At 37.6% G+C, this 17,688-nt stretch overlaps 1 protein-coding gene across 2 annotated transcripts; it reads right to left on the minus strand.

Annotated features, from left to right (window-relative positions):
- Positions 1–6,000: 6,000 nt before the first annotated feature.
- LOC110868821 (F-box protein At2g02240-like) lies at positions 6,001–9,310 on the minus strand. Of its 2 annotated transcripts, none has more exons than XM_022118084.2 (8): positions 9,022–9,310; positions 8,071–8,242; positions 7,712–7,864; positions 7,398–7,504; positions 6,939–7,290; positions 6,778–6,840; positions 6,590–6,705; positions 6,001–6,505 (listed from the first exon to the last, which is right to left on the minus strand). In XM_022118084.2, exons 2-8 carry the CDS (start codon positions 8,134–8,136, stop codon positions 6,100–6,102), a joined length of 1,263 nt encoding a protein of 420 aa, XP_021973776.1. In that variant the 5' UTR covers positions 8,137–8,242; positions 9,022–9,310; the 3' UTR covers positions 6,001–6,099. The 2 variants fall into 2 exon arrangements, with proteins under 2 accessions (XP_021973776.1, XP_035831244.1); XM_035975351.1 differs by lacking the exon at positions 9,022–9,310 and adding an exon at positions 8,690–8,736 and having other exon boundaries at positions 8,071–8,511.
- Between the last annotated feature and the right edge of the window lie 8,378 nt (positions 9,311–17,688).

Here is a 17,688-nt window from a genome sequence, read left to right on the forward strand (position 1 = left end):
ATACTTAGCATAATAACACTTTCCACAATCCTCCTCTGGTTCGATATCCGACTTACTCTATCTACATAGTTTAGTTGGTTTTTGCATGTCCATAACGACAGACATCAACCATCGGGTTTGAATTTAGTGCGGTAGACCCATTTGCATCCAAAAATGTTAGGAGCATTATCGGGAGGAACGAGTGTCCAAGTTTGATTACGTGTGAGAGCGTCAAACTCGGATTGCATGGCTTCTCGCTATAATGGTTGGTTGAGGGCTTGGGTAATGGTAGTGGGTTCGGGATGGGTATGAGTGGTAGAGTGGTATAAGACGAAGTCGGAGTTGTGATACTTTGGCTTCGGTTTACGGGTGGGTCGGGTTCGATAAGAAGTACTGGATTCGGGTGTAGGGGAGGGAATGGGTTCAGTGGGTTAGGAAGCGGAGGATGAGTCTGAGGGGATGTGTATAGGGGATGGAGGCATCAGGTTGATATTGGTGGGAGGGTCGGTGGGTGGTTGAGGGGGTTCGGTGGGGTGGGTTTGGTTGGGAAGTGGATGCCTTTGATAGGTGATGATGGGTGGGTTTGAAGTAGATGGTGTAGAAGCAGTGGTAGTGGGATTGGAAGGGGTTGAATTATTAGGAGGAGTGGAAGAAGGTGTAGAAAGGGAAATTGATTGTGTGGTGAGGGGTAACCAAGTATCGGGTGAGGGTGAGATGGGGGTAGAGGTTTGAAAAAGGGGATTCATAGGGAAAGATGTGGTCAAGAAAATGGACATGACGGGAAGTATAGATTCGATGAGTGAGGGGATCAAGGAGATGGAAATCACTTTGAAAGGATGAGTAGCCGATGAAGATGCACGGTTTTGACCGAGACTCGAGTTTATGTTTTGAGTAGGGTCGCAACCAAGGGTATGATAAGCAACCGAAACTATGAAGTTTTTCATAGTTTGGATAGATGTGGAAAAGGCGAAAACAAGGAGAATCATTATGCAAGGTGGGGGTGGGTAATCTATTTATGAGATAAGTGGCAGTGGTGAAAGCAAAAGGCCAAAATTTGAGAGGCATTTTAGCATGAGAAAGTAGTGATAGGCTGGTTTCGACAATGTGGCAATGACGACATTCGGCATAGCCATTGTGTTCGGGTGTGTGGGGAGGAGAGGTGAGATGAGAAATGCCACAAGAGGCTAGGTGAGAGGATAGTTTGATGTATTCTCCACCATTGTCTAAAAATAATTGCTTGATTTTGGTTTTTAAAAAGTTCTCAACATGTTTTTGAAGTCGAATGAAAGTATTAACAGGGTCCAATTTATGTTTTAATGGATAAATCCAAATGTATTTTGTGAAATGGTCAACAAAAATTATGTAATATTTGTAACCATCAAAAGATGTAATTGGAGATGACCAAACATCGGAAAATATTAATTCTAGAGGTGTATTAGAAGTTAAAGAAGATGAATAAAAGGGGAGTTTGTGACTTTTATTAATGCAACAAGAATTGCATGATTCATGCTTGCTAGAAATAAAGGGAACAAAGGAAGCTAAATGTTGTAAAACACGCAAATGTGGAGGTCCTAGGCGGTGATTCCATGAAGACTTCTTGGTGGTTTGCAAGTGAAAAGCTTGAGGAGACTTGGTTGATGAGAGCTCGTAGAGACCATAACTAGTGATTCCCCGAAGAATGGTTCGGCGAGTGGGAAAGTCTTTGATGACAAAATAAGAAGAGAAAAATAAGATTAGTATGTTGTTATCAAGGCATAAGCGAGAGATAGATATGATGTTACGGGAGATAGAAGGAACACAAAGAACATTTTTAAGAATAATAGGAACTGACCCGAACCGGAACTGTCGCATTTGTATTTTACTTAATATAGAAACAAACAGAAGACTATTAGTTTATTTTGATTTCGTATTATTGTAATCTTATGAAATATTACTGAATGGTAATGAATTATTAACAACGCCACAAACGCCAAAAAATTGACTTGGGAAACGTCATAACGCCAAAAAAATTATCTATGTGACACAAAAACAATTAATTCAACGAGACAGATCCAAAAAACATTAAAACGCCAAGTAGTTAATGAATCTAATTAACGCCAAAATAATCTTAGACGCCACAAATGAAGCAGCATGTGACACACGAGATTGGGAAAAAAGAAGATTGAAAAGACAAAAAAAGTCACTCATACCCTGATTATATCCCGCGCCACGTGTTCATCATACTAGCAAGAGAAAAAGGCTAAAAGAAACAAAAGTAGATGTATCAAACATGTACACAACCAAAGTTAAAGCTTAGGCACTAAACACGTATATGAACAAACCTAATCAATAAAAAGGAAGTTTTTTTAAACAGAGGGGTTAAACACGTATATTAGCAAAGTTGAAGGTTTAAAAGTGAGATTTTATGTAGAGCCCTATGCAATGCATAATGCCCGTACGGAGAATAAAAGTAGAAGGATTAAACATTTACATTACTAAAGTTATAGCAAAGGGACTAAACACACATATAAAAAAAGTTAACCAATAAAAAAAGGGTAAATTACTTTTTGAGTCCCTGTGTTTTATAGGTTTTAACCACTTGAATCCAAAAGCAAAAAGTTTAACGACCTGAGTCCCCATAAGCATTTTCTTTAACCATTTAAGTCTAAATTTCTAACACCATCCATCAAGTCTGTTAACTACGAGGGCATTTTAGTCAATTACACATAAAGTACAACTCTTTATGCATAAGTTATTACTTCACCTTTTTATATTTATATGTATTTATAAACCAAATGCAATTTCTCTTTTAATTCTCTCTCTCTCTCTCTCTCTCTCTCATCCCTCTCTCTCCATCAACACCCACCTCCCTTGATCACGACTACCACCACACTGCACCACCTCCACCACCACACTGCCCCATACCTGAATCCAGCTTTCAGTTCATTCAAATCCAAACGCCCCCTCCCCATCCCTTTCATCAGAGCCGGTTCATTTAGATCTCATGAATCTATCAACAAAAGCCAATGAATCAGTAATGTAAAATCTCTCCCCTCTCTCTTTACACACACAACCTAAGCAAAAACACTAATATGTCACACCACAACCTGAGCAAACCAGAACAAATGGTTTGCGACCGGAATAGAACCACCGAGCCAATTGGAATCAGATTACCCTATAACATAATTGTTTGCAGCAGAAAATTCCAACAGGTTCACTCAAGTTATTCGACCTGTTAAGTTATTCGAACCATCACAGCATCACCGGTCTTTGTAATGGCCACATGAGCAGCGAATTCAAGGGTCGAAATTTGTGCACCTGAACTTTTTGACGCTGAATAATGACCCCCTGATCTTTAATCGCTTTAGTGAAAACCCGCACACCCTCATATGACCCAAGATTTGAGAAAACTACATCCACCAACAGGTTGGACGGCGCCGGATAAACCCCCATTTAGGGCTCAAGAATCACCGCTAAAATCATCTCCACCACTCGAAACCCTAGAATCACGGTGGCGGTTATGGAGGTGATGACGCTGTAGAATCGTCTACTGTCGCCGGATACGATTTTCCGGTGGTGAAAGTTGAAACCCTAGTTCACCGGTGAAAACTCTCTGATATGTGTATACTTGAGGTGTGACTGGAATGCAGATCTATGGTAGATAAATGAGAGAGAAGATAGGGAAAGAGAAATATAAATTATTATTTATTTTTTAATTATAGGGGTAATATTGTCATTTAACAAATTTTAACAAAATAATTCTAACAGTGTTAGAAATTTGGACTCAAATGGTTAAAGAAAATGCTTATAGGGACTCAGGTCGTTAAACTTTTTGCTTTTGGACTCAAGTGGTTAAAATCACTAAAACACAGGGACTCAAAAAGTAATTTACCCTAAAAAAATTAAAAGCAGCGGGGCTAAACACATATTTTCGTGAAACTGAATGTTCGAAAGTAAAATACAAAAAGCCATGACCGATAGGAGGTGCCAGGCAATTGCGTGGCACTCTTCCCTTCATGGTTTTTATAGTTATAGGTAATATAAAGATAAATTACATATATAGGTCCCTTTATTTGATTATTTTGAAACCGAGCCTTATCCAAATGGTCGATCATTACCTACCAACAACGTTAATACGGAGACCTTGTCACGGTGTCACACTCATATTGATTAGCCAACAACGTTAAAAAGACGAATTCCACACAAGTTAGTATCAATAACATGTCGTGAATAAGAACTTTATAAAAACATATTAATAAATAATAATAATAACAAAAAATAATTATTATTAATAATAATAATATTATTGTTGTTGTTTTTTGAATATTTAATAATAATCATCTTATACATGAGAAGCATATGATGATATTTTAAGTTTATGGTTAACAAAATTTACTGATTCAATATTGTAAGGATTTAAACATAGTTGTTTGGCATCTTCATTTTCGAAACCTATAAGCCAGCGAGTAAGAATCACTTCGTGTTGAGAAACGGAGAGGAGAAGGTTGAGGGGAAACCCTACCTAGCAAGGGTGATTTCTACAAAGAACTATGAATAAGGAAGAGAGACCATAGAAATTAAATTTTCATATATTGCGAAATACACCTCACGGCCAGCAAGTCTCAAATTTTCATTCAGAGTCATTGGTAATTGCCAATGATCTCTAGATCAAGTGGTTGAGGGCTTGCATTTCTCTTGAGAGATGCAGGTTCGACTCCCACTTGGTGCAGAGTGAGGCACTGGTGGGTAATGGTAGGAGACCCAGGGAAACCTGGGTTGGATCCTTGAGCCAAACGGGTTTTACCGGTAATTTCACTTTCGTGCCTACGGGCGGGTGGGTTACCGGGTTTTCCCCGGAATTGATGGTGGACTCGGGTTACTCTCGGAGTACTCCGTTTGTCCAGTGGGTGCCCCGAGAGTGCTCGGGATTGAGTTTGTTGGCCGTTTAAAAAAAAAAGAGTCATTGGTAATTTTACATAGATTTTCTTACGGGACAAAGTTCATTCAAGTGATGACTGGAAGCTATAGTAAGTTCCACTCGGGTCAGGTTTGACTTGTATCACGCCGTACATGATTGTGAGATCACTGGTTTGACGTGGAATTAGAAACTCTTATCTGTTTCTGTGATGTTGGCAACTGCATTTGGGTCTTTTGTACAACACACGTTGTGTTCCTGGAAGATTAAAAATTAAACCAACAACACGTCAAAGTCAAAGTCAGGATTAACATGTCAAGATTTTATCAAAATTCAAACCACCATAATGGACAGGAACTATTAAACAACACATTTCAAGTAACATAACTAACTACGGTAAAATAATTGGTCAACATCAAGCGACTCAACACCAAATCCACCCGAACCCACATTTTATTCACATCGCCAGCAGTTGGAAACCCGGCAAAAAAGGTGCCCTTTCCACCGACCCATCAGCAATCATGGGATTAGAAGCAGAGACCAACAACTCATCATGCTGAAATCCCAAAAATGATAATTCATCATCCATATATGATATAAACTTGACTGTGAAAGCCATTACAACCTATAAGACCTACTAAATCTTCATCAACATGACAAAGAATATACTAAACAACTGAATCTCTAAATCAATACAGATAATCTACACAGTTATATCACCCATTCTCAAATGACAAGTGAATTGAGAGAAAAGATTAGACTCACAAAGACAAGTGATCGAACTTATTTGCCACATCGCATAATAATACACATATAGGTAACTTCACAACTACATCTTTTTTGATCAAGTTTAGCGTGTGTCTCACCTGGAAGAAACTCGTCTGTTATAGAGACGTTGGTCCAAACTGCATCGATCAGGTGCTTTTGCACGGCACATGTTCATTCGTAGATCAAAGAATTCAAGAACATGTCAAAGTCAAAATTCAATACCACAAGTCAAAGTCAAACGAATACCTGAAGGCTTGTTTTTTGTTCTCTATTCATCACGTCAGACGGAACTAATGAAAGCACCAAATCTTATTTTAAAGATTCAACTCATATATATCATATATACGACACCAAATCAACGTATATAAACATTTAGGTACTGTAACTATCGGTTTAATCGGGTTACGGGTATTTGGTATTTACACGTCATATATAAATATTTTCATATATAAATATTTTCAAATCAGCCGAAACTCGAGGCCACATACAATAAGGCCGGACATAGTTCCCTCATAAGTTATCAGTTTGAGATTTACTGGAATACAGTCGTTTATAAGTTGAAGCTTTGAGTTGAATTTCCACACTTGAACCTCCATACATCCATCTTCTCTTTGTTTTGGAACGCTGATGTTTTCATGTATATTCCATGGGCTTGGGGTCCTGACATAGACAATTTGAGCTTCATTCTTGTTTTGTCGAACTAGATCTCTTACTATCAACGGGCAGTGCAACCCGACACAGTTTTCTGAAAGCTTATAAACAAGGTAACACGAGTAAACTGTATCATGTGACAACATCTGACTTTGAATTTTGCACTTGATACGAAATTTGTGTTGTCGTGGTAGCTCAATCGCCTCTTGAAATCTGCATCAATTGAACATAATTTCTTACGCAACCTAATATACATATATGAATTGTTTGTTTAGATTAGAAGATCATAAAGCAAACCTCGACTTGACTGAGGGGTGCACATGAAAATGCTTTAAATTGGCAGATTCATACAAAACTTCCACTGCTGAAAGCATAAGATGTTTCTTTGTGTTGACTTCTTTTAAGGATAAACACTGTTCATCAAAGGGTTAAATATAATTTTATTTATATTACCAAACAATAGTAATAATCTCTTGAATTTTTACCTGATCCGTGTTTGAGTCCGAATTCAAAGTTTCTTTGACTTGCTCAACTTCTTCGTTTTTCACCTGTTTAAAATTTACAAGACCATAGTATAAAATTGTTGTTGTAATAGATACATCCATCATCGTTTTAAAAGATGAAGAATTGTAGAATGGAAACTTACGTCTCGGAACTCAATTCCCTCAACATAGATGGATTCAGTTCCACAATGGTATCTTGAAAAGCTTTCAAGTAGAACCTCAAAATAAGTATCTTTCTTGTCACACAAAAATCGGCACAATTCAATCTTCATCCACTTGTCGTTTCTCCATGTTGCAAAATACGCATGTAAGGTCTCGCCTCCCATTTTGTACTTTAGGTTCACATATATTTGTTTACTTGAAGCTTTTCTTGTATCACGAAATTTAAAGATAATATAAGCTCCGTATTTGACTCCTGGAGATAAAAACTGTGTTGTTATCTTGATTGGGATCTTCAGCTTCAAGGTATCAAACACCTCTACTACTTTCGGAAACCTGCACGGATTAAAAGATATTCAATTAAGTTTATATTCGTCAATAAATGTTTATCCAGACTCTTAAAGTGGTTATTTACTGATATCTGATAGACCCCGTATACGAACCTTGATTCCTGAAGAGAACGGTATTTGCATGAAGTATGATTTTTGTACAGAAACATTCTTGCAGATATCATTTCATTTCTTTCTCCATTACTGCCAAGTGAAAACAACTACATACAAGACAAAATGAATCAAGCACAAATTCTATCATAATTAAATTAAATGAATGTATGATTTTGGAACATTATATCTCTTTTAGTAGTTAAACATATACTTTTCTTAAAAGAGTTGAGAAAATGATATAAATCAATGTTTTGTATTTAAAGAAATATTCACACAAAATGGTTAAGTGAAATGAAATATTAGAAATTAGTTACCACTTTGCCCTTTTGAAGAAGGATTCCTTTGGAAAATGTGTGGTAGAGATCCTCATACTTTTCGATTGAATTATTGATCCCTGGAGTTTTTGACATCTGGATGATCTCTTTGTAGTCTATAGGCAACTTGGGCTCCCATATATCATAATCCACCTATATATATATATATATAAATCGAACAATCAAAATTTTAAATACACTACAGTACAAACATTCGTCTCTATTATAATAAAAACATACAAGAGAAACTCATTTTCAAGTCACAACCATTAAGCGTTTTATCTTTTTACTTTAATTATATTCTAGATACGTTTCTTTAATACATATTGAAGTTTTGGTACAAACATATTAAGACTTACTTGAAATTCCAATGCCTTGTTAAGTTGCATTACAACATCACTTGCACTTGCTGACGAGTACTCCATAAATTGAAAGACAATCGATTGAAATGCAATCAATGATTTTGGTGCAATTGGTCCCTTATAACTTCTGAATATAACAGCTTGACCCCTCAACTTAATGACCTGCACACTTTACAACCTCAAACATTACAAACCATATAACAACCGTAACAACCAAGCCCACACATAACTTACCAGGCCCAACAACCAATCCAGTCCATAACAAACAAGCCCATTTTATCAACTTAAGAATATGTTTAATGTATGAACAAATTATTTTCAACATCCCCCATACAACAAACATATCAACAAGACCCAATTGAGAACACAAGTGTTCATGCTGAACACTATTCAATCCTTTTGTCGTGGCAATTTTTTCCGGGGAAACAATTCCATCAGCTATTTTTTCTCGCAAAAAAATGAAGATCAATTACAAAATGTTTAGTTCTTTCATGAAAAAGTGGATTTAATGCAATAGAAATATCACAAAACAATTTCACAGGCAACTCATACTGGACTTTCAACTCTTTTAAAATGTTTAAAATCCACATTATTTCGCATGTAGCAGAACACATACCTCAGTATTCTGCTTCTGCAGTGGATCTTGAAACAACACTCTATTTTTTACTTTTCTAGAAAACCATTGAATTTCCTAGAAATATGTGTATGTATCAATTCCCCCAAATCATTTCACAAAATACCTAATTCAACTAAACCACCATAACTGATAATCCTAAGCAAAATCAGACAAATTCTCAACAATTTAGGGTGAATCCGGTTCAAAATCAGGCGAATTGAATCAATTGATCGATAAAAACAGTCAATTTCATGATAAAGTGAACAACAATGAATGAAACCTGAATGAAACCCTAACCCTAAATGAAGATATTGAGATGAAATTGGGAGTACCTGTGGAGATTAACGGAATTGATCGACGGTACTGAATGAAAGAAGATGTGGCGAAAAGTTGGATGACGATGATATAGAGAGAGAGAGAGAGATAGATAGATACAGAGAGAGAGAGTATAGAGAGAGAGAGAGGTGTTAACGGAGGAAGATACGGTGTCGTATGCGCGTTTGGTGACTGTGAGGAGGGACCTGCACCAGATGAAACCGCAGGGTTTGTTTTGTGACGACCGAAATTCACGCCGTTACACACTAACAAAGAATACTTATCATGCATTCATGTGTGTTTACGTGCAAATAAATACATTAATTTCTAATGCCAATTGTAGAGTTAAATATACTAGTTTTTTTTTTTTTTTACGTCGCGTGTTGTGGCAAAACCGAGTAAACGATAATGTAAAACGTACGTGTTTTGAATATAAAATATGTTGTTTAAAAAACCAAAACATTAGAATGATTTAGTTTATCATTATACCGTTTTATGGTACAAAATAAATACTTTATTTTGAGTACAACTTCGTTTTTAACAAAACTTATAACGGAATGTCGAGGGAAAAAATCAAGCACAACTTCGTACTTTAGTTTTTAGAAAAAAGTTATAAACGTAATATATTAAAGAAGTATCAAATTAATTAATAAATTAATATATGTTCTAAAAAAAGAAAAAAGAATTATTAAAAAAGTTGATAAAGGGCTAAAGGCTATATGTGGTTTAACAAAAAAGAAAAAAAAAATAAAAATATGTTAGTAAAAGTAAATATAATAATAAACTATTATAATATAAAAATAATAATAATAAAAAACTATATATTATTACAAAAATAAAGTTACTATTCATGGCCGTTCGTTAACAATATATATTCTAGTTTTTTTTTACGTCGCGCGTTGCGCCGAAACCTTGTAAATGATAATGTAAAACAAAATTGATTTGAAAGTAGAGAATGTTGTTTAGAAAGCCAAACAAACCATTAGAATGATTTAGTTTATCATCGTACCGTTTTGTGATACCATTCCAATTGGAATTGGAAAATGTTGGAATTGGAATCTCAATTCCATTTTTGTTGTGTTCGGTTGTCAAATGAATTGGAATCCATCACCCTGGCACCCACAACCCCCCGTTCGGGTCAAAACGATACGGGTCGAAATGTTCGGGTGGAAATAATACGGGTCAAAACGGTTCGCGCCTAAAACGTTCGCATAGAAACGAGACGGGTCGAAACGGTTCGCATCAAAACGGTTTGATTCGAAATAGTACGGGTTCAAACGGTTCGCGTATAAATAGTTCAAGTAGAAATGAGTTGCGTCAAATGGTTTCGGTAGAAACGTTACGGTTCGTAAAGGTTTGAGTCGAAATGGTACGGTCAAAATAGTTCGAGTGGAAATGGTTCGCGTCTAAACAGTTCGAGTCGGAACGATTCGCGTAGAAACAGTTCGCGTCAAAACGGTACGGGACAAAACAGTTCGTGTCTAAATAGTTCAAGTCGAAATGAGCTTTGTCGAAACGGTTCGGGTTGAACGGTTCAGATCGAAACGGTACAGGTCAAACGGTTCACGTCTAAACACTTTGGGTCAAAACGATTCGCATCAGAATGATGTACTGGTCGAAACGGTACGGGTCAAATGAAACGGTTCGAGTCGAAACGGTACGGGTCGAAACGGTTTGGATCATGTGTGTGTCGAAACCGTTCAGGTCGATACAGGTCGAAACGGTTCGTGTCTAAACAGTTCAGGTTGAAATGAGTTGCGTCGAAACGGTATGGGTCGAAGGGTTCACATCTAAACACTTCGGGTCGAAACGATTCGTGTCAGAACGGTGTACGGGTCGAAATGATTCGTGTCAGAACGGTGTACGGGTCGAAATGATTCAAATCGAAACAGTACGAGTCAAAACGGTTCCGGTCGAAACAGTACGGGTCGAAACGGTCGAAGATTTCAATGAATTTACTTTAGTTCCTTCACATATAGGAGGGATTTTGAATTCCTTTAGTTAAGGGAATTTGAAGGAATTCATCGCAAATTCCAATTCCAATTCCATTATTAACCAAACACATAAAGATTGGAATTGAGATTCCAGTTCCATCAAATTCTGTGAACCAAACATTTTAAGAGACATCTTAAGAGATGGAATTCAGATTCCAATTTCCATTAAATTCCATTGAATTCCTGCGAAACAAAGCATTTAGGATTCAGAAACACCACCTAAAACTTATGATTAGGATCTAAGAACACCTTCCAAGTAGCCAAACTTGGATTAGCAAGGAAAACTCACCTAAAACTTTCGTCGTTTTTGGACTTAACTAAGGTGTTGTTTGTTTTTTGAAGAAAAGCTCTTCTGGCCACTTATGTCTGTGTCGCGCAGACATGCGCAGACCTTTGGGTCCTGCAGCTTGTTTGTTTTCTTGAAGAGCTTCTCACCAAAAACCTCTTCCCCAAGCAGACATGAACCCAAGTCTTCAAACTCTTCTCTCCTCTTCTCTCTGCCATTCAAAACAGACCACCACCACCACATCTTCTCTGCATCACATCCACCACCACATCTCCACCACCACCTCCACCTCCACCCCCACGTTCACCCATCTCCTCCACCGACAAAACCCCCTCACCCCACGTTCTCCCTTTAAATCAATGAACGGCCGGCCACCATCACCCCCATTTGGTGGCGGCGGCGACGGTACAGAGAGGCGGAGAGAGAGATGCAAGAGAGAGAGAGAGAGACCGATGAGGTAGATGTTCAGTTCTGCCCGAAACCCTAACGCACCACCTCCACCACCATCACCACTGCATAACCACCTTCACCAACATCGCAACACCACCTCTGATGTTGAGTTGTTTTGTCAGATCTGATGGTTTAGATGGTACAGATCTGATGTTGAGTTGTTTTGTTTTGTTTAGAGAGAGAAAGTTAAAGGGTAGGTGGTGGTGGTGGAAGGATGTCGGCAGTGGGGGTGGGACGGTGGTGGTGGACGGATCTCGGTAGTGGGAGTGGGACAGTGGTGGTGGACTGTGATTTTGGTGGGGATGAAGGCAGAGAGAGAGAGAGGAGTGTACTGTGTTGTGTGTGTTGTGAGAAGAGAAAGAGGTTTTTGTAGAAGTAAAAAAAAACAAACCCTCTTCTCCTTGCAGACTGCAGACCTTTGGTCCACCTCTTCTCCTGCAGATGCCTACAGATGTGGTCCGCAGACTGGAGACCTTTTGGGTCTGAAAAAACAAACACCACCTAAATATTATTAATGGTAGCCATTTTTTGAGTGTTTGTTTTTTGGTGACTAATCCGTATATATATCACCATTGCTCTTGATTTTCTTGACTGTATATCTCTTAAATGTCAACATATACACGTGTGATTTAGTTTACGAAGATTTTTTAATGCCGAGAACCCCGATTAGAGAGTAAAAAAAGCGTAAGGTTCACAATGGTGTAAAACTAAAATGGGATATACCGGGCTAGGATTCGAGTTACAGGAACAAGGGCCAAACCAACCACCCAAGAATGGAATCGTTGAGCGAAAACACTTGACAACCTCCTGGAAGCGGCTTTTCTTGCCACCAGACCTTTCTCCATCAATTAGAAATCTGATGCCGTCACTAAACACATTCCTTAAATTATAGCTATTTTTTGAGTGTTTATTTTTTTGGTGTCTAATCCGCATATATATCTAGACACAACATTCCAATATGTTTTTAGTACGATTTAAAGATGACAGAAAAAAAAATCAATATGAATTGATTGTTGTGAAGGTTATATAAAAAACAAACAAATTGGAAACTAAGATCCGCAATAGAAATGGTTGAAAAATTCTTTTAAATTTTGGTCATTATACCCTTGCTTCAGCCCATCCTTCTATTGGGCCGGCCCGACTATAAATAGTGTCTACAACTTTATTTTGTTTAACATAAACCTTAGGATGTTAATGACTTAATGATTTGAATGTAAAGATTTTATAACATGAAGTAACTTAAAATTAACAATAATAAACTAGCACTTCATAGTATTTATTATCGACACGAACTTGAAACCTCACTCTCGTTACGTACATATATCCATAGCATCATAAATATATATTTACATTATAGACGGTAAAGTAAATAATAGTTCTAGTTACATGACGAAAGGCAATTCCAAAGCTAGCTAATATGTTAACGAAGAATTCCAAAATTTAAGGGCATTTTAGAAACACAACAGCTTTTAAATGACAAAATAACTTTAGCAACAGGTCGTGCTTTTAGGTGGTCCATCGAACCATCGGGTTTGAATTTAGTGCGGTAGACCCATTTGCATCCAACAATGTTAGGAGCATTATCGGGAGGAACGAGTGTCTAAGTTTGATTACGTGTGAGAGCGTCAAACTCGGATTGCATGGCTTCTCGCCATAATGGTTGCTTGAGGGCTTGGGTAATGGTAGTGGGTTCGGGAAGGGTATGAGTGGTAGAGTGGTATAAGACAAAGTCGGAGTTGTGATACTTTGGATTCGGTTTACGGGTGGGTCGGGTTCGATAAGAAGTAGTGGATTCGGGTGTAGGGGAGGGAATGGGTTCAGTGGGTTAGGAAGAGGAGGACGAGTCCGAGGGGATGTGTATAGGGGATGGAGGCATCGGGTTGGTATTGGTGGGAGGGTCGGTGGGTGGTTGAGGGGGTTCGGTGGGGTGGGTTTGGTTGGGAAGTGGACGCCTTTGATAGGTGATGATGGGTGGGTTTGAAGTAGATGGTGTAGAAGCAGTGGTAGTGGGATTGGAAGGGGTTGAATTTTGAGGAGGAGTGGAAGAAGGTGTAGAAAGGGAAATTGATTGTGTAGTGAGGGGTAACCAAGTATCGGGTGAGGGTGAGATGGGGATAGAGGTTTGAAAAAGGGGATTCATAGGGAAAGATGTGGTCAAGAAAATGGACATGACGGGAAGTATAGATTCGATGAGTGAGGGGATCAAGGAGATGGAAATCACTTTGAAAGGATGAGTAGCCGATGAAGATGCACGGTTTTGACCGAGACTCGAGTTTATGTTTTGAGTAGGGTCGCAACCAAGGGTATGATAAGCAACCGAAACTATGAAGTTTTTCATAGTTTGGATAGATGTGGAAAAGGCGAAAACAAGGAGAATCATTATGCAAGGTGGGGGTGGGTAATCTATTTATGAGATAAGTGGCAGTGGTGAAAGCAAAAGGCCAAAATTTGAGAGGCATTTTAGCATGAGAAAGTAGTGATAGGCTGGTTTCGACAATGTGGCAATGACGACATTCGGCATAGCCATTGTGTTCGGGTGTGTGGGGAGGAGAGGTGAGATGAGAAATGCCACAAGAGGCTAGGTGAGATGATAGTTTGATGTATTCTCCACCATTGTCTAAAAATAATTGCTTGATTTTGATTTTTAAAAAGTTCTCAACATGTTTTTGAAATCGAATGAAAGTATTAACAGGGTCCGATTTATGTTTTAGTGGATAAATCCAAATGTATTTTGTGAAATGGTCAACAAAAATTATGTAATATTTGTAACCATCAAAAGATGTAATTGGAGATGACCAAACATCGGAAAATATTAATTCTAGAGGTGTATTAGAAGTTAAAGAAGATGAATAAAAGGGGAGTTGTGACTTTTATTAATGCAACAAGAATTTCATGATTCATGCTTGCTAGAAATAAAGGGAACAAAGGAAGCTAAATGTTGTAAAACACGCAAATGTGGAGGTCCTAGGCGGTGATGCCATGAAGACTTCTTGGTGGTTTGCAAGTGAAAAGCTTGAGGAGACTTGGTTGATGAGAGCTCGTAGAGACCATAGCTAGTGATTCCCCGAAGAATGGTTCGGCGAGTGGGAAAGTCTTTGATGACAAAATAAGAAGAGAAAAATAAGATTAGTATGTTGTTATCAAGGCATAAGCGAGAGATAGATATGATGTTACGGGAGATAGAAGGAACACAAAGAACATTTTTAAGAATAATAGGAACTGACCCGAATCGGAACTGTCGCATTTGTATTTTACTTAATATAGAAACAAACAGAAGACTATTAGTTTATTTTGATTTCGTATTATTGTAATCTTATGAAATATTACTGAATGGTAATGAATTATTAACAACGCCACAAACGCCAAAAAATTGACTTGGGAAACGTCATAACGCCAAAAAAATTATCTATGTGACACAAAAACAATTAATTCAACGAGACAGATCCAAAAAACATTAAAACGCCAAGTACTTAATGAATCTAATTAACGCCAAAATAATCTTAGACGCCAAAAATGAAGCAGCATGTGACACACGAGATTGGGAAAAAAGAAGATTGAAAAGACAAAAAAGTCACTCACGCCCTGATTATATCCCGCGCCACGTGTTCATCATAGTAGCAAGAGAAAAAGGCTAAAAGAAACAAAAGTAGATGTATTAAACACGTACACAACCAAAGTTAAAGCTTAGGCACTAAACACGTATATGAACAAAGCTAATCAATAAAAAGGAAATTTTTTAAACAGAGGGGTTAAACACGTATATTAGCAAAGTTGAAGGTTTAAAAGTGAGATTTTATGTAGAGCCCTATGCAATGCATAATGCCCGTACGGAGAATAAAAGTAGAAGGATTAAACATTTACATTACAAAAGTTATAGCAAAGGGACTAAACACACATATAAAAGAAGTTAACCAATAAAAAAAGGGTAAATTACTTTTTGAGTCCCTGTGTTTTATAGGTTTTAACCACTTGAATCCAAAAGCAAAAAGTTTAACGACCTGAGTCCCCATAAACATTTTCTTTAACCATTTGAGTCTAAATTTCTAACACCATCCATCAAGTCTGCTAACTACGAGGGCATTTTAGTCAATTACACATAAAGTACAACTCTTTATGCATAAGTTATAACTTCACCTTTTTATATTTATATGTATTTATAAACCAAATGCAATTTCTCTTTTAACTCTCTCTCTCTCTCTCTCTCTCATCCCTCTCTCTCCATCAACACCCACCTCCCTAATCACGACTACCACCGCACTGCACCACCTCCACCACCACACTGCCCCATACCTGAATCCAGCTTTCAGTTCATTCAAATCCAAACACCCCCTCCCCATCCCTTTCATCAGAGCCGGTTCATTTAGATCTCATGAATCTATCAACAAAAGCCAATGAATCAGTAATGCAAAATCTCTTCCCTCTCTCTTTACACACACAACCTAAGCAAAAACACTAATATGTCACACCTCAACCTGAGCAAACCAGAACAAATGATTTGCGACCGGAATAGAACCACCGAGCCAATTGGAATCAGATTACCCTATAACATAATTGTTTGCAGCAGAAAATTCCAACAGGTTCACTCAAGTTATTCGACCTGTTAAGTTATTCGAACCATCACAGCATCATCGGTCTTTGTAATGGCCACATGAGCAGCGAATTCAAGGGTCGAAATTTGTGCACCTGAACTTTTTGACGCTGAATAATGACCCCCTGATCTTTAATCGCTTTAGTGAAAACCCGCACACCCTCATATGACCCAAGATTTGAGAAAACTACATCCACCAACAGGTTGGACGGCGCCGGATAAACCCCCATTTAGGGCTCAAGAATCACCGCTAAAATCATCTCCACCACTCGAAAACCTAGAATCATGGTGGCGGTTATGGAGGTGATGACGCTGTAGAATTGTCTACTGTCGCCGGATACGATTTTCCGGTGGTGAAAGTTGAAACCCTAGTTCACCGGTGAAAACTCTCTGATATGTGTATACTTGAGGTGTGACTGGAATGCAGATCTATGGTAGATAAATGAGAGAGAAGATAGGGAAAGAGAAATATAAATTATTATTTATTTTTTAATTATAGGGGTAATATTGTCATTTAACAAATTTTAACAAAATAATTCTAACAGTGTTAGAAATTTGGACTCAAATGATTAAAGAAAATGCTTATAGGAACTCAGGTCGTTAAACTTTTTGCTTTTGGACTCAAGTGGTTAAATTCACTAAAACACAGGGAATCAAAAAGTAATTTACCCTAAAAAAAATTAAAAGCAGCGGGGCTAAACACGTATTTTCGTGAAACTGAATGTTCGAAAGTAAAATACAAAAAGCCATGACCGATAGGAGGTGCCAGGCAATTGCGTGGCACTCTTCCCTTCATGGTTTTTATAGTTATAGGTAATATAAAGATAAATTACATATATAGGTCCCTTTATTTGATTATTTTGAAACCGAGCCTTATCCAAATGGTCGATCATTACCTACCAACAACGTTAATACGGAGACCTTGTCACGGTGTCACACTCATATTGATTAGCCAACAACGTTAAAAAGACGAATTCCACACAAGTTAGTATCAATAACATGTCGTGAATAAGAACTTTATAAAAACATATTAATAAATAATAATAATAACAAAAAATAATTATTATTAATAATAATAATATTATTGTTGTTGTTTTTTGAATATTTAATAATAATCATCTTATACATGAGAAGCATATGATGATATTTTAAGTTTATGGTTAACAAAATTTACTGATTCAATATTGTAAGGATTTAAACATAGTTGTTTGGCATCTTCATTTTCGAAACCTATAAGCCAGCGAGTAAGAATCACTTCGTGTTGAGAAACGGAGAGGAGAAGGTTGAGGGGAAACCCTACCTAGCAAGGGTGATTTCTACAAAGAACTATGAATAAGGAAGAGAGACCACAGAAATTAGGCAAAAT

The sequence above is a fragment of the Helianthus annuus genome, chromosome 7 (assembly GCF_002127325.2).
Source record: "Helianthus annuus cultivar XRQ/B chromosome 7, HanXRQr2.0-SUNRISE, whole genome shotgun sequence".
Classification (NCBI taxonomy): domain Eukaryota; kingdom Viridiplantae; phylum Streptophyta; class Magnoliopsida; order Asterales; family Asteraceae; genus Helianthus; species Helianthus annuus.

What these genes read in the sequence shown, in the direction of transcription:
- LOC110868821 (XM_022118084.2), bottom strand. Translation starts at nt 8,136, where the DNA reads ATGGAGTACTCGTCAGCAAGTGCAAGTGATGTTGTAATGCAACTTAAC. An exon ending in ACAAGGCATTGGAATTTCAA is followed by an intron (nt 7,865 to 8,070) that starts GTAAGTCTTAAT and finishes ATATATATATAG; the next exon opens with GTGGATTATGATATATGGGA. An exon ending in AGGGAATTGAGTTCCGAGAC is followed by an intron (nt 6,841 to 6,938) that starts GTAAGTTTCCAT and finishes AATTTTAAACAG; the next exon opens with GTGAAAAACGAAGAAGTTGA.